At 40.3% G+C, this 24,318-nt stretch overlaps 1 protein-coding gene across 1 annotated transcript in view; it reads left to right on the top strand.

Moving 5' to 3' along the window:
• Positions 1–2,542: 2,542 nt before the first annotated feature.
• Positions 2,543–24,318, top strand: part of ccser2a (coiled-coil serine-rich protein 2a) — a gene marked incomplete at its 5' end in the record, with an annotated part of 36,678 nt that continues 14,902 nt past the window's right edge. The window contains 8 exon segments of the mRNA XM_080507639.1: positions 2,543–3,992; positions 4,083–4,282; positions 14,662–14,755; positions 17,666–17,774; positions 18,909–19,089; positions 20,810–20,875; positions 21,019–21,141; positions 24,079–24,225. Of these exon segments, the coding sequence (XP_080363765.1) occupies positions 2,543–3,992; positions 4,083–4,282; positions 14,662–14,755; positions 17,666–17,774; positions 18,909–19,089; positions 20,810–20,875; positions 21,019–21,141; positions 24,079–24,225 (2,370 nt within the window).

A 24,318-nucleotide genomic window follows, 5' to 3' on the forward strand; every position in this document is an offset into this window, starting at 1 on the left:
GAAAAGATGTCACTGCGTTTCACTGTTCACTTCGCACGCAGTCACCTCTGCAGGGATGTGAAAGTGCCGTTCTAACAGAAGCGGGGGAAAAAAAGTCTGCCAGGAGTCGCAGGCATCTTTACTTTAAGAGCATCTATCTGCCTATTTACTCATCCACCATATTCTCTACGATTTCCTCCCATGTCCAAGGGATGAATTGGATAATATCAGATGTTCATCAACAGACAAATTGTACAAAATAGCCCGTTTTTATATTAACTAGATTTTCTTGTTACAGGCCATCAAATAATCTCACACTTTCTATTTTAGTTCCTGAATAATGGTAATTCTGACTTCATTTCATGTTTTATTTTTGCTGCTAAATCTCATAATTACTGATGCCAGCCTCAACGTTGATGTTGGTAAAGCTTTGGGATATTTATTTATACCACTGGACTGTGGGGGATGGGCTCGCCCTCCGATATGAGTGTATGACAGATGGTCTGCACAGTTTACCGCTCCACCTCTGAATGTGTGTCAGTCAGGATCTTGTTTATATATGGCTGCACCGCCCAGACCTTTATCCCTATCAAATGGTGTTGGCACTATGTGTGAGAAAGAACCGCTTTCATCGATGATGATGGTTTTCATCAGCTGCCTCTGTATGTACATCAGTCCAGAAACAAAGGTCATCCAATGCGAGTTTTCGATGATGACTGGAAAGTGAATGGAGCTAGTTCAAATAGAGCAGCGGCGCTGCAGACCAATATCGGTCAATGAACCACACGGGTAAATATTATGTCGCAGTGTGTGTGTAACTATGTAATAGTAATCTGTCACTCTGGTCATGAATGAAACTCGACAGGGTCTGGGGCCACTGACAGCAGTGAAAACTCCTCAAATAATTGCTCCCCATTAGACACAGAGAGACACAGAGAGACACAGTGACTCCCTCCTCCCCAGGGCAAAGAGGCTTTTCAGGCCCTGTCTGTGAATGCTGACCTGATTTTGAGTGTGTGTTTTTGTGTGTTTCAAGCCCATGTGTGTTTATGAGGAAGATTAGGATGGTGGCATGGCCAGACAGTTGTCTGGCAGTGGTGAGCAATTCTCTTTGATTGTAGACACGTGTGTGTCTCTGTGGGAATGTGGGGCATTTGTAGTGGGTTTTTTTTCTTCTCTTTTCTTCTGTTGCAGAGTAACAGAGCTACATTATAACGCAACACTCCTGTCACAACTCTTCAAAGGTTGATCCAGTGTCTGCATTTCTACCTTTTCACTCACTGCAATGATGGAGCAGTTTATTTTTCTTTGGAATGAATCTAATTAAAAATAATGTTCTTTGCTGTGGCTCTAAGTTTCTTTTAGGACCAGTGGATAGTCTTCGGTACAAAGGTTGTGTAATTGCTTTGCCTTCCTAAGCAGATGGGTTTTCTGTTCACCACGCTAGCCATCTGGATATCAGCAACTTTTCAATTTATAATATGCTAACACTTGCCAGATGGATGAAGCGTGCAGGTGCCTCAACGAACTCATGTACGCTTGTCACATGGCTGATTGGATTTGAATGACTCTAACTATGACTGAGAGTAAACAACGGTGTGTTCTTCCTCCGTTGGCTTTACATGCTGTACATTCACTGATCACACAGTGCTGGCTACTGTCCCAGCACTGGTTTTTCTTTGTCCCCCAGGCCCTGTCTATCTGTGTGCCCATGTTTATCCTTGGCGAGGCCTGTTGGCGCCAAATACTTTGAAATCTATGCCAGCAACAGGTCATGTCATGCGGGAAACATAATAAACGCCGGGTGTTAACTGGCTTTTCCTAATATCTACTGTTTTTTTTTATTAAAATTTTAAATTTTGTAAGTTTAGGTGTGACAGTTTCCTTGCGTACAAATAAATGAGAAATGGCAAGTAGTTGTATGTCATTGTTTTGTGTTGTTTGTGGTTATGAATATTTCTAATTGGGATTTTTTTTTTTTTTTAAAGGAAAAAGACAGAAGCATGAACTTGGTAATTTAGCCTTTGTGTCTCTCATGTGACCACATTACAGGATCACGGAATCTTGCTGGGACAAAGGCTCAAGTCACACTGTGAATGCTGTGAGCCTTCCAGATTAATCCTTAATGCTACACAGGGTCACCAATCAGGCAGACATGCAACTGCTGCAGCAGGTGGACAGGACTATCCAGTTTTTCTACAGTTCTTTTGTTGTTATTGCCGTTTTTCTATAATTACAATGCCATTACTGATGGGAAGGTGTGTTCACATGTTAGTGATTTTTAACTACTTTGAAATTTTAGTGTGTGCTGATGTTCTGAGCTGTTACACTATATTATACCATACTTACTACTGAAAATGAAAAAGTGAACTGATCAGGCTCGTGCTCCAGATATGTTGGACTGTGTTTTATTTGTTGAAATTGTGGAATTTTCAATAACGTCATGTGTCAGTGCCCTAATTTAATCTGAATTTAAATTATGACTTCAGATCTCATCTATTCTTTCTGTTCTTTCCCCAGTTGTGAATAATTCCATGCTCCTCCATGCCTTTGTTGGCATCTAATGGAAGAAAAAGCACCCATCAAGTCTGCCATGGTGTCAAGACTGCCTAAATTTGGTGGACGCTCCACAAGTAGTGGCACGAGCCCCCTGACCAATGGATCCTCTCAGTCAACCACTCCTTCCCAGGATGGGAAAACAACGCCTCCAGGAACACGCTCAAATGGCGCAATCCGAGCTTCTCCTTTTTCCCTGAAGTGGAAGAAAGATGCTGGAGTGACTCCCTCTCGCCCCACGACTCCAACCAGTCCCGTGGATGGAAGTGAAGACAGGGCCCAAATACTACCCTCACTTACAAAGGAAGTGAGAAATGGTTCTCCAGCAACGCCTAAAATGCGTAGGTCGGGTTCTTTGGCGGTGGCTGTCTCCAGCCCCAAAGCCATCCCTAAGTCTTTAAAAATGAGTCCTAAAGCAGGTACAAAACTAGGCCAAATCCCACTAAATGGAGGGTCTAAAATGAGTCCCAATGGCTCTATTTTGTCCATCCGAACCGCGTCGGAGTCTCGCCTTGCACGTCCAAAATTAAGCTCAATTTCTCCCAGAAGCAGTTCACAAGACAGTCTGTCCCAGTCCAATGAAAGCTTGAAGATATTGGCACTGGACAACATGGTTCGTTCAAACAGCTTCACTCATTTTAAACAAATTCCTTCGCCTACCAATGAGCCTATGACACGATCTTTCTCCTTTAATCGGGCTGTGGAGCTCGCCAAGCCTCTAGCCAATACTCAGCTTCAGCCTCCTCGGAGTAGTTTCCTCAAACCCCCCCAGCTGAGCAATGGCAGAGTGGGTTTGGGACTGAGTGGCAGCTTTGGAGGTTCAGGTGGTCTCAGTGGAGGACTTCAGCTCAGCAGAACTCCTCCGGCAGCTTCATCTGTATCCAGCTCTTCGATTCCTCCAGCACCTAACACTCCTCGGGCTCTAAAGAAACCTCTTCTCCCTAATTGTGTGTTGGCCAAATCGTTGGTTGGCAGCGTAGGATCATTGGGTTGCAAGCTTGCTCGACCTGGACAGAGCAGGCAGCAGAAGCCCCTTTTCCCAGGTGGTATCGCCAAGGAGGATGTCACATCTTCACCTGCCTCTGAATGCGGATGGCTGCTAGGAATAGCAACAGACATCGAGACAACTGGTGAGCCAGGTAGGGCAGACCCTCACAGTGACAGTGATGGAAGCTCTGGAGATAGAGGTGGAAAAGGAGGAGCAAGTGGCATATTTAAGCCGCGCTCAAGCCAGGCAGCAGGTGAGACCCTGGAGGACATGTCCTTATCTTCAGCCTCGTCGTTGGACAGAGGCGACACAAGTGAGGAGTTTCTAGATGACTTTGACAGTGGTGGCGACGTCCTCAGTGACGGAGACCTGCCGGATAACAGGAACAGGATGACGAGCAGGATTAACCAATTACCCCTGGAGAATTTTTTTGAAGAGACCATTGACTGGGACTCTGTGGATCAAGATGGTACATAAAAAAGCCAAATCTAAAATATAATTGATTCATGTTTAAAACGTGTGACTGTTGTTTAGTCCTGTTTATTTATGTCTACTCCAGAAAATAAAGACGACAGCCCTATGCAGGACTCCCAGGGACCACTGGTCAGTGACGACGCCCCCCATGTCTCATCTGTGGAATTGTCACCATCCAACAGCTCTGGTGGAACCTACATGTGGGACGAAGAGGGTCTTGAGCCCCTTGGGGGTCCTGGAACCCACCCATTAGACAGCTACGATGACTCAGACCTGAACAGCATGGTGAGTCTTCGTTTTGATGCATTTTGACCTCAAAATGTACAAGAAAAAAAATTTACATTTTTAATTCACCACCTTGTGATTTGGTCTTTCTTAAAAGACTGACTTGTCTTCTTCCGGTTTTGGGTTTTGATCTTGAAGTAGTCAAAGAAATGGTATATATCTTGTTTTATCCTCTGAGCAAATGCTTCAAAGTGGTGGAAAGTAAACAAACTGAATAAATTTGAATCAAGCTTCAAAACCTGTGGATGTATTAATAGTAAAGCCAACAAGAGTGCTAGCTCATACATTCTTATTTAAAAATGATATGAATTGTCTGTAGTGAACAGACCTTTACAGAAGACCCGCATTTGTTGCTTCTGCCAACAAACATTCATACTTATAACTCTCTTTTTTTATGTCGTCTTTGCTCAGAAGCATTTTTAGAAAATGAAAATGGTGGAGAGAAGCCAAAGCCCTTTAGCCCTTCTTTACTAAGGCTAAAAACCTCGGAGAACACTTCAAACCACTGTGGCTTTAGCTGATTGCAAGTTGGCAGAGTATGAACTTTGTGTGCCTGAAAACTGGGTTCATTTCCAAGAACTACTGTTTCAAAACAGGAGGGGATTAAATGATATGTGAAGTTTATGAGACTTGAGGTATGATCAGCTTAAGCCAAATATGTACTGCTGAATACAGACCGATTATATACATAAACGTGCTTAATATGCTTCATGTTGTATTGAGAAGGGTAAACCTCAGCTGAAAAATGTTGTTACTGTATAATATACAATGTTTTATATCTACAGATGTAATTGTCGATATGAAAGATCTTCGTCTGAATTTTATAATATGCACTTATGTGATCTCGACAATGCTGCTACACTTGCACTAGGCTTGAGGCTATCCTCTAACGGATTTAGCATCACTGGGTTTTTTTAATCAGTTCCACTTTCAAAATAGTTCCTCCTTTTGTGATTCGTGTTTGAACATGATGAACAAAAGCTGGACAAAAAGCAGCATTATCTGTCTACCAGTGTAATGCCAGGGCCTCTTTCTCTCCTTGAAAGGAATGCTGGCCTGCCCACCAACTGTCTTATTAGTATCTCTGGCCTTGCCTTGGTACATTATTCACCAGGGCACCTGATCCCAGGAATGCACAAAGAGCTTAAAATAAGCTGGATTAGAAATCATATCATAAGCTCTGTATGTTTACTGCTTTCATTATGCGTTGTTGATGCAAGCTTTGAGACATTGGAAATGCAATGTGGTTATCATGCAGTAATGAATTTGTAGCAAATACTAAAGCAAAGCATTAAGAAGACAGCGTGTTTGTATTTGTTCAGTGCTGTCATCCGTCCTAGCATGTGTGCTTTAGGCATGTGCATCTCATTAAGGGGCATTCAGTGTGTCTGTGTGAGCTGTGTTTGTATAGTAGATTAACTGGTCATGTGGGGGATTTGCTTAAGGTTTTGAAAAGCCATGTAAAATATACGTACTGTCAAATCTCTGCTTTTAAATTTCACCAGAATGTCACCTCCTCAAATCTGGGCTTGTTTACAGCATTTTAAATCAAAATCCTGTAAATATTTACAGAATTATATCAACACAGACATGTTAAACAGTGATGAAAACCTCTTTAACAGTCCTTGAACAGGATGTGTGTACTGTTGCTAATAATACTTAAATTATTCTACGAATAATACTTATACTACTGCTGAAGCTTTTTAAAAAGCTTCTCAATAGAAGACTCTCGCACTATTAGAACTTCAATAAATTCAAGTAAGAAAATCCCCCCCCCCCCCCCCCCCCCCAAAAAAAAAAGCAAACAAACCCCAAAACAAAAAAACAATAACAACAAAGAGCATTGAATTGAACAAAATATTAGTCACCCATCCATCTTCTCAACTTTTTCCAATTCATGGTAATTGGAGACAAACTGGAAGCGAAGGCAGGTCACATCCGCGACAAGTCGCAAGTCACACACATCACAGGGAAAACACTCACATTCACAACTACATCAATTTAGGATCATCACTTAACCTCACATTCCTGTTTTTGGACCGTGAGAGGAGTGCACAGGAAGAACATGTTGCTCCACACAGAAAGGCCAGATTGCAACTCCCAGCCTTCTCACTACTCCACGAAAAGCGTTATAAATGTGAATTATTGTGGGAAAACTACATGTTTGGTGTTCGTATGATGTTGTGTATCGAATGTTGTGTGCCTCCTGGTTCAAGCTGACTTTCTGTGTGAAGTTTGCATGTTTCTCTCGCCTGTCTCCCACAATGCAGAAAAACCTGTTTGTTATGTAATTGGTTACTACAGATTGCCTCTGTGTGTGAATGGTTGTCTGATCCTCGAACTGTCTGGGCTGTACCCTGCCTGTCACCACTTGCTCCCTAATCTGAAAATAAAAGCAGGCATAAATGAGGTTATTACCAGGGTGCACATAAATGTAACTGCATCAGTTTAAGCCACAATTTTCACCCTTGATTGCCGTGCTGAAGCTCAGCCCGCATGAAAAACCCATGGAAGTATATAATGCAGTGGCATATCTGGTTAGAAAAAAAGGGAATCCAACTCAAGCCTTCTGTTTCTGCCTGTCGCCTCCAAACCAGCTCCGTCTTGGACCACAGAGCAAAAGGGAAAGGACAAACCTAAAAAGGGGAGAGGGTGAGAGAATCAGTGGCTGATTGCTGATGTGTGAAGATTAGCTCCATGGGGACTCTGCCTTTGAGATATTTAACTGAGCTATTTGATTAGAGGAAATGAGCCCACTTACTGTAATTGGACGCACTGAGCTCCCTCTTTGCCACCTTTTTTTTTTTCTGCCATTTCCTCTCCATCTGTTTGTCTCTCACTACTAATTCTTCCCTTCTTCATTGAGTTCCCTGTAATGCGGTGGAGAAAACCCACAAACATAATCCTGTCACAAAGCAGCGTCCAAGTCCAAAATGATTAGTTGTTCATGGAGAGTCATCCTCCTTAATCTATGTGGCTTGTAGCAGCATCAAATATTATGTATCACAGTTTGCATAATGGCCGGTTGAATACGATTGTCATTCTCATCAGGACCTCATAAATAGCTTTTATCTTGGTTTTGCCTCATAAAGTAAAGCTGCTCTCAATTAGACGCTTAAAAAAAAGCAGAAAAGCAGGGTAGTTAAGCTTAATCTTAATGACAGATAAAAGCAACAGGCATTCAATCATAGTTCTGAAACAAATGCTGTTTGTTTGTTGCCCGTGTGAGAGGATGTGTGGCTCCCGTCTGGTTCAGACTGCTGCACTGCAGTAACAAGCTCAGTCCACTTGGTGGCACTGTGCATCCTTCACACAATACAATGTGGGAGTGCTTGCAGCGTCCACCCGTTTGTGTATGCCAGTATTTTTTCTGGCTATATGTGGCTCTCGCTGCATTCATATGCTTCTGTGCAGAATCGAGGAGTGGCTGCCTGAGCTCATAATAACATTCCCATGATGCACCGTGCGGCTCAGTACTGTGCCAGCTTTACAAAATCAGCATTGTGAAATGGAAGGCCACTTCTCGCAGTTAGTGTTTTTCCAGTCCCCAGCTCAATGGATCATAGAGAGCAACAGCCTCAGTATACCTGGGACAATTTTTATTTTTGAGTTTATTTTTATTTTTTTTTCAGATTTTCTCACAAACAATCATGAATGCAGAAGACAGGGCAAAAACGGAAGCTGAAATAGAAGGCATTCACGCTGAGACATGGCGTTTGCTATTTACACAGCAGTGGACACAATAGTAGCAACACCTGTGCTGTGTAATATCTCTCCAATACCTTAAACCTCTGTGAAGCTCAAAATATTCTCTGTTGCAGCTGTGTCAAGATGAGAAATTCCTCACTCGGCTTTTGTTTTGCGACTCGACTTATTTATCTCTTGTCTTTGGCTCTCCAAATACTTGATGCAAGTCCTATAGATGCACAGAAAAACAAAACAAAAACAAAGCACTGACATATGCCGAGATATATTTTCTTATCAATTATTAGCACATTAACCTTTGCAGTTGTGTCATGCGTGGCAGTTATTAGATTGTGTCTTCATCACAATTTGTTAAGATGTTATTTGGTTTAATTCACATTTGCATGAACTTTGCGGTCACATTTAAATGAATAAGTAAACTACTCCATTTGTTTGTCTGAAGTTCGGCTGATTCTATTAACCACGAGCCTTGGATTTTATTCAACCAGACTGAAAAAGATTTTTGTGACCCTGCACAGGATACGTTGTGGAGGCAGATGAATGGATAGATGGAGAAAAACATATTTCTCCCCGCTTGAGATTGCAGCCAAATACTTTCTCACAGGGCACGAAGCCTCAAACAAAAAATGTCTCACTGTTTACCTTTTTGGCTCTTATAATTAGTGCATTTATTTTCCTTCCTCTCTTTGGTTGCTTCTTATTGCAGTCCTCTTCATCTTAACTTTTATTTTTTCCTTTAAACATCCTGTCAACATGGAGCCTCTTCTCCCTCCCGAGTTTGTGTTTATATTTTCAAAGAAACTCCTGGTGGTTCTGTAATCCTTTGGTTTTTCCCTTTGCTTCCTCGCAGCAGCAGAATTACCTCCTTCTCTTATCCCTGATTTGTTTATTTTGCCTCTGATATGAGGTCTTTTACTTTTGTCGAGCCAAGTTGAGACAGGTCAATTCATTAGTGTTTAAATAGGTGAGGTGCTTAGGCCCTTTGCCTGCAGAGTGAAAAGCCATTTATGATTTGCTTCTGCATCCGTGAGACTCATAGCTCATCTGCTTTTGATTGTTTTGACTTTGAATTGACAGCAGCAGAGTTTAGTCGAGGAGAGTGGGCCAGATCAGTGAATAATAATCTTTAAATCACTAGAACTCCAAATCTGTTTGTTTTCATGCAACAACACATTACTATGTTATTAAGAAGTTCACATTTAATGAACCACGATTTTACAAAACACGACAAACCTGCAATTTTAATACAATAATTGCAATTTCAACTATATTATTCCTCAGTTCACCATGCGTTTCTTCAAAGGCATAAAACATTAAGCCACTGAATGCAAAACTATAGTTGGCTAGTTCATAATATGATAAGAATAACTCATCAAATTTGAGAAATTATCATTAATGTAGACACATTTATACATCTGTGTGGTGATCCTGATCACCTGAAGGGACTCACCACATCATACAGACTAAAGTGTAAAGAACATAAGTTATACATATGCTATATATTATGTACTTACTGTCATAGTTTCTGATGGTAAATTTGAAACACACCCCTAATGCGTTTTCACAGGGAATATTTGAATATGATGGAATACAGCAATACTCTGCCTTGATAAATGTAGAGGTAGTTTTAGTGTGAGCTCATTAATAAGAAGTTTGTGACACATTACCAACTCTGCAACTACACTTTCTCATCACTGGAAACTGAATGCTATAATGAGAGGAACATGTTACAAATATCACTACTGGTAAACATCAGTGTATTGTTTGTACTCGTCCATCAGTCCATTCATCTCATGCTGCAGTTTTAATTCTGGACATTTCACACACAGTGAGACTGACAGTCAAACACACCAACTTACACTGATTAGTGATTTAGAGTCACGATTAGCATAAAATGCCATGTTTTCGGACTGTGAGAATTATTACCTGGAGTAAACCCTTGCACACACAGGGAGAACATGCAGACTTCCAGAGAAAGGCCACTAAGCTCAGCCTCCACTTAAACCAAAGATTATGTTAAATGGTAAATGGACTTCACTCATGTAGCACCTTTCAACTGCGCGAGCAGTCCCAAAGGACTTTACATCATTAATCACTTTCACACGTTCACACACCAATGGAGGCTGCTGTCAAACCATTGGGAGCAATTTGAGGCTCAGTGTCTTGCTCAAGGACACTTGTGTTGCATAGAATGCTTCATAGTTCCTAAAAGTTGATTGGTGTTCTTTGTGATTGCTTTTGCACTATTTTGGACTCGACAAGCATTACCATTTCCCTTATTCACATATCCAAGTGAAGTGTGTCATTCATGTCATATCTTGTCTTCAAACAATTATTTGAGGTGAAATGCATTTTTTCAGCTGCAGGGTTCAAACTGCATAATAGTATTTTTTTTTTTTTCCTGGCCTCTTTCTGCTGCCAAGACATGCAGCCTTTTACATTATACAATCATGCCTTTTCTACATGAGGTGAAGCTGTGGTTTAGAACAACATAAAAAAAAAACATTTTTGACCTCAGTTTTCTCAGTTGTTTTGTTACATGGTGTAAATGATGCGATTGGAATATTTCCAAATTCTGGAATACTTCCAATATCCAATAATTCTCCAATTGTTCAGTGATTTTGAGAGATATTTTTCTTTCTTTCTCTGATCGTCTGTACTCTGGAGACTCTTGAACTCTGTAAGATGTTTCTATCCAAAGTCATGTCTGACATTCAGTTTTTTTCTTCATTTTATTTTGAGCGGTGCTCCGATAAAACGAAAAAGTAAAAAACATTCTTTATATTGCATGATAATACATTTTATAAACTTTGACATCTGGGACATTATATCCATACATTCTGTGTTAAATTTCTGAAAATTTCCCTTTATAATTATCATTACCATGTATCAACTTTGATGCAGATACCTCCCAATAATTTGGCAGTAATTTGCTTCTTTTTTCTTTCACTTTTCAATTTGAGCGACTGAAAGAAGGAAAATGCAAGATAACAGAGTAAAAATTCAAAATTCAAATGTAATTTTTTTTTTAGATAATTTCCATCCTGTATTTCTATTGTAAAGTGTGTAACTTTACACTAAAAACTATGTTTATATACAGCAAATCCAATAAAGTGGTAACTCAGGTGGGTTTTTATCACGTCTCTTTATATGCAGATACAGTTTATACATTATGACACACGTACAACTAATTGCTACTGAGTCAGCAATATAGGTGCCGTGAGCACCAAATGATATGAGAAATAGCTAATTCTCGGAAAAATATACTGCTGATTCTTAGAGTCTCCAACACTATTTTCTTCTTTTCTGCTCCTGTCGTCCCTGTGTGCATGCCTCCTCCACAGTGCCATCATTACTGTTTCTGAATGTTTACAAAAATACACCACACATATTTACATAAAGCACAATGCCATCTTTCGCAATACCTTTGTTTCTTTGACAAATGTGAACAGCCCAAATCTAAAATATATTGTGCCTGCTGCAACAGGCAGTTTTGTCAATGTATTTCAGTAAAGTTCAGTCCAATTATCTCTTAACTTACCTCACTGAATAATTGGAATTAATTAGAGTTTCCCCCTAAACATGATCCATTTGCAGCACGTTCCAGTAAGGCTTGGAGTGGGTGTACCAGATGGAAACTGTCCTACATTTCACACACCCTGCAGTTTATTCAGAGTGGACTTGTAAATGAGACTGACAAATGGATCACAATAGCTCGTGGATGATTAGAGGAGAGGACGTTTTCTCCATCAAAACCACCAGTAAGTCCCAAGATATAGAAGAGAAGGAATTATACTGCAGAGTGGGATTGTTAATGTCACACAGGAGACCGTCTGCTCGGCATCACCGTCTCTTTCTAACTCTCTCTCTCTCTCTCTCACACACACACACACACACACACACAGTAATATCGCAGCATCCAAACCACGCTTTTTTTCTGAGTAATGACACTGTATTTTGTACCATATTGAGTTGTTTATAGAAAATTTTGGGGGGAAGGTATTGGATCTTCAAAACCCAGTAACCCTGTCAGAAAATGTATATTTGTAAAGTTGTCAAACTAAGATTTCATTGGAAACAAATGGTGACATCTTGAGTTGAAAAGAGATTCTCATTTCATACAAGTTGGGAGAGAAGGCAACAAATTATCTCTTAGCAAGTACAGTCGGGATAGAAACTTCTCCCTGGCATGTATTGATTTTAGACTTTCATCTCCAGATCAAGTTTGTGCTTCTTATAGTTGCGCCAACTTTTTGCCTGACAGCGTGCCACAAAACTCATTCTATTCCGCATGACGTTTCAAGATGAATGCAGTGGCTGCGTTGAAGGTTCCTGTAATGAGATTTTGCTTAGTTTTGCGAGCCTTTTGTGAAGACATCACTCGGGTCGTTTTAGGGTCAACTGTAAAACAGAGTATTGCCCTGTGAATTTCCCTTTGGTTATGAGGGTTTTAATCAGTGTTTGTTTGGAGATTCAACCGAATCAGCTAATTATTAAACATTTTAAAAAGTGAAATGCATTCAAATAATTCACTTTTTGTGCACCAGCTTTTTCTTTCTCAGAGATGGACCAACTTTGTTCATGTCTTCTTGATGTTCTCACTCACAAATCTACCAAGAAACTAACCTGGGTTTTTAGACGCTCTAAGCTGTTGTTGTGAGACAGTGTGGAAAATAATTTCCTCTGGAAGCTCTCACACAGCAATGTAAGGACAGTCAATAAAAGGCAAAGCCCGAGACAGAAATTCAGTTATGAATAGAGCAAAAACACAGATTATTAAGTGGTTTCATGCCAATTTTATGGAAGTGGCTCACTGCAGGGTGCAACACTGTATTGCAATATTGAAAAGATAAATAATGGCTGCGGCGCAGCTCCCAGTCCCTCATGTTTGCATGTTGAATTGTCCTTTGGCAAGCGCTGATCCACAGTTCACTTCTGTTATTTGTTGAGTATATCAGGGGGAAACTTGTTTTATGTGTTGGACATAAGTAAAAAATAAAACAAAACAAAGAAATGCCATTAAAGTAGAACCTACAACCTTGATTGTTACTCAAAATAAGATACTATCACACCACGTTTGTGGAAAGTAAAGGCACCATGACAGGCGATTTGCAATAGTTAGTATTATTATTGTCCGTCATTATCTGGTAAAAGCATCCCTCAAATGGCAAATTTACTGTCATCACAATCACATTACATTTAGTTACTGGCTTTGTTTTAGGTTTTGGTGAATTTTCAAGACAAATGGGATATAATTATGGACATTACTGCTCAGATTTTGACAAAATGTATACACTGAATGTGCTTTAGTGCCATTTATGACAGTAAAAGGCGCAATTGATTTTAAAGCATCAGCAACATTTCCACAGGCAGCAGAGGTCCTTATGATTTATATGCAGGAGTTTGCCTCACTTTTTTTTTTTTCTGTAAGATTTTGTATTGAGTACTCTATCTGAACAAATCAGGGTAAATTCAGCTTTTGTTTTGTTCTTGGTGCAATTTAAATTGGTTCTTGGATCTTTTTTTTCCACACAAGGGAGCTGTGACAGCTAAATTGCTTGTAATTGTCCAAACTCAAGGATGGACATGGATACATCAGTTCTGGATCCACGTGTTCAAATTTCAATATCAATATTTTACACGATGCAACCACAGCATTGTGTTTTCTAGCATGGTTCTGAGAACTCTGCATCTTTTCTAAGAATAAATGTTTCTCAAACACATCTTGATTTGTTTCATCAAATATTTGTCTTACTTCTTGTAAGTAAGACAAATAGAATTTTTATTCAGAAGGTAAGAGTCATGACATTCAAGAAAAGAGAGCAACAGAGTGAAGAATAAAACCCAAGACAGAAATCACAGGATCTGATAGAATAAAAGAGAGGAGACAGGTTGATTTGTGCAAAGACTCTTCAAACAACAAATATTCCTCCCACGTCTTGGCTGATAATGTCTGGAAGACTGCAGATGTATGTTTTGTTTATTCTCTTTCCTTCATTATTCCTTCCTCATTAAGTCTGAAACACTGAATACTAGTCACTTATTGTGCAACGCATGAGATATTCAATAATGAGTATTTCTACGCCTGTGTGTTCTCGTCAAAGCCCTGTAAATTTAGTTTCGTAAACCACAAAATTGCTTTGAAAAATAAAGCTTTGAACTATCGATTCTTTTCTTTGCTGGTGGGTATGCTTTGAAATATTTGGTAGACAGCAAGGCAGCACTCAGAGTCGCTCCATATTTTGAGGTATGAAGTGTTTTTGCTGGGTTTTCCTGATGCTCTTCAGCTTTACCCTTCATGATTGTGTTGCCTTTCTCTAAAATCCCGTTACGGTTTTTGTGTTGTGATGTATGGAACGAGAGCGGCTTCTTCCTCGTTCAGGAGATGAAGAGAGAGGATAATCTGAGTCATCATCATAAAAAACAAACCAAAAATAAATCCGTACATGGTGTGTGCGATTGAATCACTAGGAAATAAACAAAAACACAGATGAGAGCTAACGTTTTAATGCATTTCACACCACTTTATATAACAACCTGTTGCATTTTTTCCCCCATTTATATATATTTAAACTCATTGATATGTTACTTCTCACATTGTGGGAATATGTATCGATTGATCTTAAGTTTAAATTGAACTGTTGTTCATGAGCTGCTCTCTCCGTCGTCCCCAGGATATCCTGAACAACCTGGACCCTCCGGGAAATGGAGAGTTGGATGATGACGACCTCATGCTGGATGTTGATCTCCCGGAAGACGGCTTGCATGGTCAGCAGCCACATTACACACATTCATCTACATGAACACACTTCGCTCTTTATGTAATTGAAGTTATCTGCCACAGGATTTACATATGTGAGGTTATTCTGTGGTTCATGATAGCAAATATTTCAGGGTCACTGGCTGAAGTTGGTCTCTTATTTCGTGTATGAGCTTGTACCTCCAGCAAATCATTGTCTGATCTTAATTGTAAATTAATGCCTTACCAAGGTCTTTGCTTTCTATTTTTAGCCGTATCCTCATATGCCACATATTGGCTTGAATAAATTGAATTATGCATGGCCTTGGGTGAAGATTTGCTTCTGCAACATCCATTAAACTCTATAAATAGGTACCTTATTGTCAATTATATGCTGTTTCTCTTTTACTATTTTGTTGTTGCAGAGTCCTTGCATTAAAACTCCATATACCTGCCACACAATTGGCTTTTGCATAGAAGCTATTCATTCAATTTGAAATATTGAGCCAGCTGTCTGTCTCTGTTTTCATGAACAGATGTGCTCAAGCTTGTATATGGAATCAACACCGCTTTGTGAAAGTGGCACATGCAATTGTTTTGCCTCACAATATGGGACATTTGCATGATAGTCCACTCAGTTAATATACCCCAACTTCTCTGTTATCTGTTGTAGAGTTAGGAGATTCTCACTTTACAGATCCAATCAAGTCCCAATCTTATTAAACCTGAAGAAAATAGCTTCTTTGTAGGTGTTGACATTAATCAGATGACATTTACACCATGTGACGGCAGAATTGACAATGTTATTAGGGTTTGTTGTGGCAGTCTTCTCACATATACGACAGCAGTTGGAGGAAGGAAGAAGGGATTGCGGTATGGGCTCTGCTGTCATGAAATGGAATGAATTCTCGGAAATGAAATTTTGCCACGTCGGTCTTCAAGTTAACCCTATCTAAGTACCAGTCAAGAGGAGACTATTGGAATCAGCACCAGAAACTGAAATGACACTTGCAGATATGCATGCTTTCTTGTACATGTACTAATGTGCTCACACATTCATGCAGATGTATTCGCACATGTTCCACAATTAATGGGTTCATAATAATATCTGATCATGGCGGCATAGAGCAGGCAATGTTGTATTAGTCTGCCTTTGTTTTAGCTTGGTCTGCCTACAAACCCTGCATCTAGGTATACTTGGTCTGTAAACACTTGTCCTTGTTTCGAAGAGAGACCTTGAGGGAGAGGAATGTTCGCTCTGGAGGAATGTGAATCGGAACGTCGTCCTTTCCGACTCCTATTCGGGAAGCAGCCATATTTATAGCTCACTATGTCATGAGAGGCAGAGTGAAAGCAAGATGGGCTTGAGAGCTCAGTTAGACCCAGCCCACAGGGCAGGCCGTGAGACGTGGACTAGAGAGAGACACCCCAAGTCTGCCACAAAGCAGGAAGAGGGACAAAAAAAAAAAGAGAGGCCTGGAAAAAAGGAGGGTTAAGGATGTCTTTGAGCATTTCTGAAAGCAGCTGCCCTATCCCCAGCTTTCCTTCCTTGACCGTCTCAGCTGGTGACTTTGAAGCTTGGACACAAACCAGCCACCTCGGCTGGTCTCCCACCACAGCAGTCCTCGCTCTCTCTCTCTCTCTCTCTGGCTCCGGCTCCAGTTCCTAGGGAGTTCCCAGAAAAACAAGGCTGTCAACAGAGACGGAGGCCGGGCGGGTGGGAGCAGGGTTGAGTCTCTCTCTCTGGTCCTTTAACAGTTCACCAGCTGACTCAAACAAGGAATTTCTCCCCGCTTATCGTCTAAGTTTCTTTATGGACCCCCCCCATTTGGAACATATTCTTGTACTTTTTGAGACTTCCTGACACAAATAGAGTCATCGGTAGCTTTTTTTCACTTTCCTGGAATGTACCACTCTCGGTATAAAACTGACACTGGCTCCTGTGCTTTGCAGAGACACTCTGGGTAAAGTATTTTTACCGGCACCATTGAATTACTATGTATTGTTCTTTGAATTAGCCAGTGTCTTATTTATTTCCCTTTGCCCTCTGTATCTGCTTTTCTCTCTCTTCTCTTTCAATCTGAGAGGTATCTGGCATGTAAATAGCGTCGGGCCCATTTGATTTCCTGGGGGTCGTGCTCTGTTAGCTGTCAATTTTGTTGCAGTCATAGTTCATTTCACAGCTATATACTATTGAGTGTTGCCAAATGCTGTCCTTTTACCTCCCTAAGAACGAAATGAACTATGACTGTGTATGTGATGGTGGAAATGATGCAGAGAATGAGATGGATGAGATGGTGATTTTTATGCCGACGATACCGAACCTCTAAAAAAAAACTTGGTAGGATTAATTCCCACAAGGTATTTGTAGTCGCGCATTATATATGCCTCTGAACCTGTTGTCCTCATGTTGTAGGGACATACATCGTATACACAGATTTGGTCACAAAAAAAGTAGTCGGTAATTATTTTAGTATTAAAACATGATTAACACAAAGATATGGGATTAGTCGGTCAAGCAGGGGCTCTCTAGGAAATGTTATTATTCATTGCATGTGACTGAATGTGTATGCATGTTTGAATTGTTGTAAAATAATAATTTAAAGGGCAAAACTGACATGGATCTTCCTCTATATCTCAACTTACAAACAGAGGTTTAAAAGAAGCGTTTTATCCACACAGTATAGATGACATCACATCACTATTGCTTATCTGCACAAACAATTATTTCTTTTTACAAACCAATTCAATTCTTTTAATTATCTTTAAGTATCTCTCTTGAACTTTTTTTGCTTGTTTTGATTAAGGAAGTCCTCTTTTATGATCGGACTATCTTTCATTTTGGTACACATATAACATATTGGACAGTTTATATTACTTTTGGTGGCTCATTTTCTTCTATCTTGTTTTCAGCAATGTCTTTCTCTCTGTTCATGTAGATGTTGACAGGATGTCCCATATTGAGAGATCAGAACGGGGCAGTCGCCATGGGCAACGACGCAAACACCATCGCTGGAGTGGACCAGATCACCTCCATCATGATGGCAGGTTGGTCAAAATATTAACAGTGTAAAAATATCTGTACCTTTGACACGAAGCAGCACAAAGTGTCTTTACTAATTTCAAACTAAAGTACACGCTGCTTTAAAAGCAAATGAAGGGTGCCCATCTGTGCACGTCTGGGCCAATTGATCATCAAATGAAGTGTGATCAGGTTCATTGGTGTCACTCGTTGAAGTAATGGCAAGTGGTTGCAAATGAACTGCCACCAGATTTCAGGTCAAGAAGGGGCAACTGTGCAAATTGTGAGGTTCACAAAAAAATCCTCCCTACCAGAGAGCCACATTCTGACTCAGCACCTCTAACACAAGGATGTAGGAGAATTATGCCAACAATTTAATGAGAAGATCTCACTGTCTGTTTTCAAATTCAAGTTTGACCACGAATATATTTGATAAATAACATTAAAAACATTTTAAGATGAATTGTGATTGATTTCAGGTTCAAATGTGGTTAAAGTAGCCTTCCTTCTTCTATAACTCATGAAACCAATACTTTGTCGATTTTGGGGAAATAACCTTGCAGGCTGTAAAAAAAACTAAATGAGCAATTCAGATATTTTTTTTATTTTTTGTAATTTCCAAGTGCATAGCACTGTACATGTACACATTCATGACCTGGAGCATATGTATATTTGTTTTACACATAAACATCATCAAAGGATGGAAGTTTGTTTTCAGCCTTGTGGCTGTCACCAGCTGCAGAATCGTTATGTCTCCAGAGTGGGATCGTGCACATTTTCATATGTGGCAGCAAGAAAGCCGTCATTTGTTCTCCAACATGAGTGTAGGATCAGTCACCATCTGACAGCACATGATATTGTGTGCTTTCCCTCATTTCAGACAGGTGAGCTGTCACAAAGTTTGTTTGTTCCACAGCAGCTGTATTTATTAGGTGGTGGAGACTCTGGATTTGTTTTGGTTTTCTTGCCGTTCACAATTTTTTTTCTCATTCCGTGCTGCAAATGTAGTAAGTTTACTCTTGTTTGTGTTCAAAGAACTTTATAAACTTTGTTTGTTTCAACAAAAGCAGTAGATTGCCCTTTAAAACTATCTCAATTCAGTGTTTCAATCTCCCTGATTGGCCTGTTTCTCTGCCTTGACTGCTGCATTTCGCTTTCAGGTCTCATGTCTTCCAGCACTACGATGGCCTCAAATCTTCAAGGATCGCTTCGCGGCCCACCCCGTCTGACGGCAGGCAGCATGGCTTTGCACCGACGTTGGATGAACTCACTCTGGAACACATGACTCAGGACTGCAGTTTGCTAAAGGACCAGCTGCTCAGGCTAAGAATGTTACTACAGGTCAGTACCCAGGTTTGCAGAAACACGAACTAACAAAAGGGTATAACTAAATATTTGTCCCAGACGGAAACCTCTGTGAATCCTTATGTTTGTTATTCTTCTAATGCTGCTGGTATTATCCCGCAAATATGTCACCCAGGCGTACCATGCTGATAATGTCGCATTTCGCAGGCTTTTCTTTCGAAGCTGCATACTGTTTACCGTCAGGATTTAGTACCTGATTTCAGCTGCTGTTCTGTCTATTAAAGGCAGCTTTTGTATGAGTTTGCTCTGGGTTTAGTTTGAATAATCTTCTTATGTTCGCTACGAGTGCGTTATATCAGTGTTCGCCGGTGTTCGCCAAGAGCTACATGAAAAGTATCTTCTAACTAACCCGGCTGAGCACATTTCGCTTGTTATTGTGGCTCAACTTTATGCCTTTCTATGTCTCATTACATTGGTTTAATAAATCCCGACATCACACAGTGCTGCTCCCTGTCGATAGATAAATCACATAAACTAGAAATTTGTTACCTCAGATTTGTTTTTTAATATACAAGATAAGCAGGCAGCTTTCATGTAGTGTATTTGTCACACAGCACTTGGTTTATTCAATGCTACTTGTACCTGTGTATACTGACTGTAGTGCTCATATGGTGTCCATCATTTACTGTCATTTACTATTGCCACTTACAGGGAAGAAAAAGATTGGATGACTTGAACAGACGTGACATGCAAAATATTGCCTATAGAAATGAGCACTTGTGTGTAAGAAACAAACATAAAATCTACACAAACCAAGCTCAGCCTTCTCGAGCACAGATACGCACCATGCGCAATCACTTCACTGTTTTCACTCCATGAAACATAATTATCTTGAAGACCTTGTCTCAATTTAGTCAGTACAGCATGAAAAGTAATATTTGCGTGAGCATTTCAATCAATTGCCTCATTCAGATGTGTTCGCTGAAATTGCGCAACTCCTTGGGCTGCATATCCTCTAGCATCTAGATGAATAAGAGTTGTTTTTTTATGCCATTTGATTGTGGGGTGAATTATCATTCATTCATTCATTCATTGAGCTCCAGACAGTGACTAACATGAGTTTGTAGCCTCACCGAGTCCTAATCGATATTTACTTCATTGGCTAATTGTTAGATACCCAACATAACTCTATTTATACTTGTAGTTTCAGACTTAATAATGTCAGTCCTTCTAATGATGATGACTTGGGTTGTAGTATTGAAATGCAACATATTTCATACTGAAGGAGTTTTCATTAAAAAATATCTTTACATGACTGTCAGATCAAATATGCAGTTTCATGATCTGTGTGTGCTATTTTTCATCATCCCGTGGCAATATATTCACTCATCAAACCACGCTATTATGTGTATAGGTTAACATAAAAGATAAACCTGCTTTCGGGGGGGGGGGGGGGGGGGAGGTAAAACCCCAAGTGCTGTACTTTATTAAAAGAGCCACACAAGTTGGGACATTTGTCTGAATTGCAAAAAAATGGAAGTATTGGATGTTAGAAACACACTCTGCCTAAGGTGTCTAACACTGGTGCCTGACAGTTCAGGGTCAGCAGAGTATATGTGCTAAAGAGTAAAATTATTCCACCACAGTGAGATATTGGTCTTGAGGCATGCCTAAGGCGATCGTCATTGATTCAGCTCTCTGTGTGTGCATGTGTGTGCGTGCGTGCTGCATATGTGTGTTTTTTTTTCTACTATAGCTCGAGGATACCGAGTCTCCAGCAGATGTTCCTGAGGAGATTGAAGAGAGTACCACTGCTTCACAGGTAAAAACTGCTTTGCCTTGGATTTACAGTACTGACTGAGTGGTTACACTGTATATATACTATATATAAAGGTTGGTTTTCCTCTTGTTTCCTCCCGAGGTAGTCTCTGACTGTCTCCACACTGCATATGTGTGTGTTTACAGATGGAGGTACTGATTAAAGAGGTCCAGGTGCTCAGAGAAGAGCTGAGGAGTCGAGACAAGACAATTGCTCAGCTCACGATACAGTGCCAACAGCTCCAACAGCAGCATCAGAGGGAGAAAACGGTGTGTTGGTGCCAACAGTATTGATACAAGTGAAGTGTTTCATGAGTGGATTGCATGATACAGGAAGAGGACATATTTATCTGTATTTTATACCTTTATTTATAAACTCCTGATTTTGTATAAAAAAAAACAACAAAGAAACTGGCTTTATGAAATTTTCTTTTGCCTATGTGATCAACTATTGAGGTTAACTGCAGGTTTGAGCAAATACTTTAATGCACTCAGGCTTCAGTAATGGGATTTCTATATGTGGCAAAATGCGTTTTAGGCATTTCAGGAGGCACTGGATAGGCTGGTGTCAAATTATCAACACTTGCTGCTATTGGCAGAAACACTGCTGTTGAGAGAAAGAGCAGCTTCCTCGAAGCTGGTTAATCTGAAGAAAACAGGTTTTCAAAAAAAAAAAGGTTTTGAATAACAATTGGTATGAATTGTCCTCATTTCATAAAAAGAAAGGCGGCTCTTCCAGGGCAGGCAGACGCATGTTTTATGGTGCCTCCTCAGACTCACAGAAAGCAATTGATCAGGGCTCATACCCAATGAATGTCAGTGCCGGATGTAGAATATCAATCAAGGCCCATCTTCTTGTCAAGCGTTTGGGGGGCGGGGGGGGGGGGGGGGTGTTCTTTGAGCATGTACAAACTGAGCTTCAACAGCTCCAGTGTTCATGTTTACTTATTGCTTTCACGTTGCTTTCATGGCATGTAGCTTCTGGTCAGATACGGTTACCTCCTTGACTCCAATTCTCTTCATAGATCTGAGATAGTTGAGCTTCTCCCGGCACTGTGACTGCCTTTCTATATCTTTTATTTACACCACTTCCAGCATTATCGGATCTTGCAAAGAGACATGGTGAAAATACAAAGATGGATTGATAAAAAAAAAAAAAAAACCCAACGTGAGAGGGTATTGGTGTATACGTGGCCTGCTGCTCAGTCCGCTTGTGGTCAGGGAAGAATTGCTGTAATACCCTTCATTGTATGTGGGAGTTCAGTTTCTGCTGGGCATGCTGCTCCACTCCCACATGCACTCCAGTGTGTTACTTCTGCCCGCTCAACAACTTCCATTTTGTTTGCCTTAAAGCTGGCTCTGCCTTCCCTCTAACATTCATTAGTGTATTGACTGAGCTTCCTTGTTAGCCAAACAACCATATGCCAGAATGACATTATTCAAATCCCAGCCATATCGAGAAATACCAAAATGTCAAAGCGAGGCCTGTCCGCCAGCCTTACTGCCACGCACCGTCCATCCAATTAGAATTAGCACAGTGGGTCCTTCAGTCAGCACAATACTCTTACACTCGCGGCAAGCGAAGACTGGGAAATAGCAACGGCATGTTTACAAATACATGGCAAGCTTTCATCGATGTATAGACTGGAATAAATGAAATGATGGGAAAAGTGAAAGTAAAATAGTGGAGCGCAGCAAACAATAGTGCAATAATGGCCATAATAATGACTACCAATAATGTAATAAAGCCAGTAAAGTACTAACTTGCCAATGATGTAAGAAAACATTTGAACCAATATCGATAAGATTTTGCCAATAATTTATGAACTTTTTACATTGTGAACTGGTTGTTAAAGTGGCTTTTTTAATGTAAGGAACGGCAACTGTGAATGCAAAAATACATCAGTAGATCTGCATCTCTTGAGTTCTGCAGTTCTATAATCAATAATGGGTAAAAATGGCAATGTGTTTCAATCACATTCATTGATTGATGATAGCTACTTTTTATGTTCACTCTTTTATTACAGTAATGAGACGTCATTAGGTTATTGGCTTCACTACATTTACAAGAGCCAATGTGATTACTTTATTGGTAGGTGTTACAGTCTTGGAGAATTTGTGATATTTTTGTGACTCTGCACTGCAGAAGTTTGGGGAATATAAAATGCGGTTCTCGCTTTGACATCCTGGCAGTGCCTGAAAGAATAATCAAACTATATCAACAAACACAAAGCAGTCAGGTACAATTAGTTCCGAGTCCGTAGAGATTGCTGACCGTCGGGTCTTTATTACATCAAGATTTAGACAGTCAGAGGCGACTGGATTAATAGATGGGATTAAAGAACCAGGTAAGCAGACAAAGGCGAAGTACAACAGAGAAACTGTTGAGAGATACATAAGTGGGCAACAGCGAACTGTACTGAACATAATGTAGTAATGAGAAAACTTGTGTGTGTATGTGTGTGTGTGGTTGTGTGTGCGTGTGCAATAATGGGAGAGAGAAATGTGGAGCTATCAAAAATAGAAAACTGATTTCTGAGTCCTACTCGACAGACTGCAGCTTTCGATGCTGCTCTCACCGCCATTGAGGCAGACTTCTCCTGATTATGCACTAGTCTTGTGTTTGAGCCGCGTTGAAGTCGTCACCAAAACAACCTCAAGTGCGAGTGAGAAGTGTGTGGCTTCACACCGAGTTCTGACTTTCAGAATGATTCAGTGCACGTAATTACCTGCTTTGACATTCTGTTTCAATAATGGATTGAGCTAATCGTTTGCGTTTATTAAAAGGTCAGTCAAAGTGGTTTGCCACTGAACATTTTGACTGATGAAAAAGAAAGTACCATCAGGTGAACATGTGGCTAAGGTAAATGCCAACCAGTTCAATTTTCTTTAATGTGAAGGGAGTAGTATCAAGTCATTTCTAACCTTGGCTTGATTTAACCTAACTTCCAAGGCAGTCGCAACCATACATTGCTCTGTGTGGAGAATGTCCCGCAAGTTTTGAAGCTGCACAACTCTTTTGTTTATGCATATGCGTTCCACCTTTTTTTTTTTTTTTTCAGAACATCCTACGTTTTGTCTCTTATCACCTTTCCCATTGCTTCTTTTGAAGGTGGTTTGTTTCCAAATAATCCATCAATATAAAGTGTAAAGATACATTCAGTGATCTTTTTCTCTCTTCCTCTCTTTCCTGTTATTGCACCCCAGCCTGCTCAAGGACGGCCAATGAGATGTCAGTGCCACCACCAGAGGGCGCCCTCTTCAATGCGACACGGTGACAGGCAGATGGATAAACGGACACAGCACCATTATGACAAGGCCACACAGACATACTGGAGACCACCAAACCACGCAGTAAGCTCACACATTGTTTTTACTTTGTCACGTAAAAAGAAGGGAAGAAAAAAGTAAACGATGATCAAAATCACTGATTTTGTTATCTGATAT

Source organism: Blennius ocellaris (genome assembly GCF_963422515.1).
Source record: "Blennius ocellaris genome assembly, chromosome: 13".
In the NCBI taxonomy this organism is placed as follows: Eukaryota; Metazoa; Chordata; class Actinopteri; order Blenniiformes; family Blenniidae; genus Blennius; species Blennius ocellaris.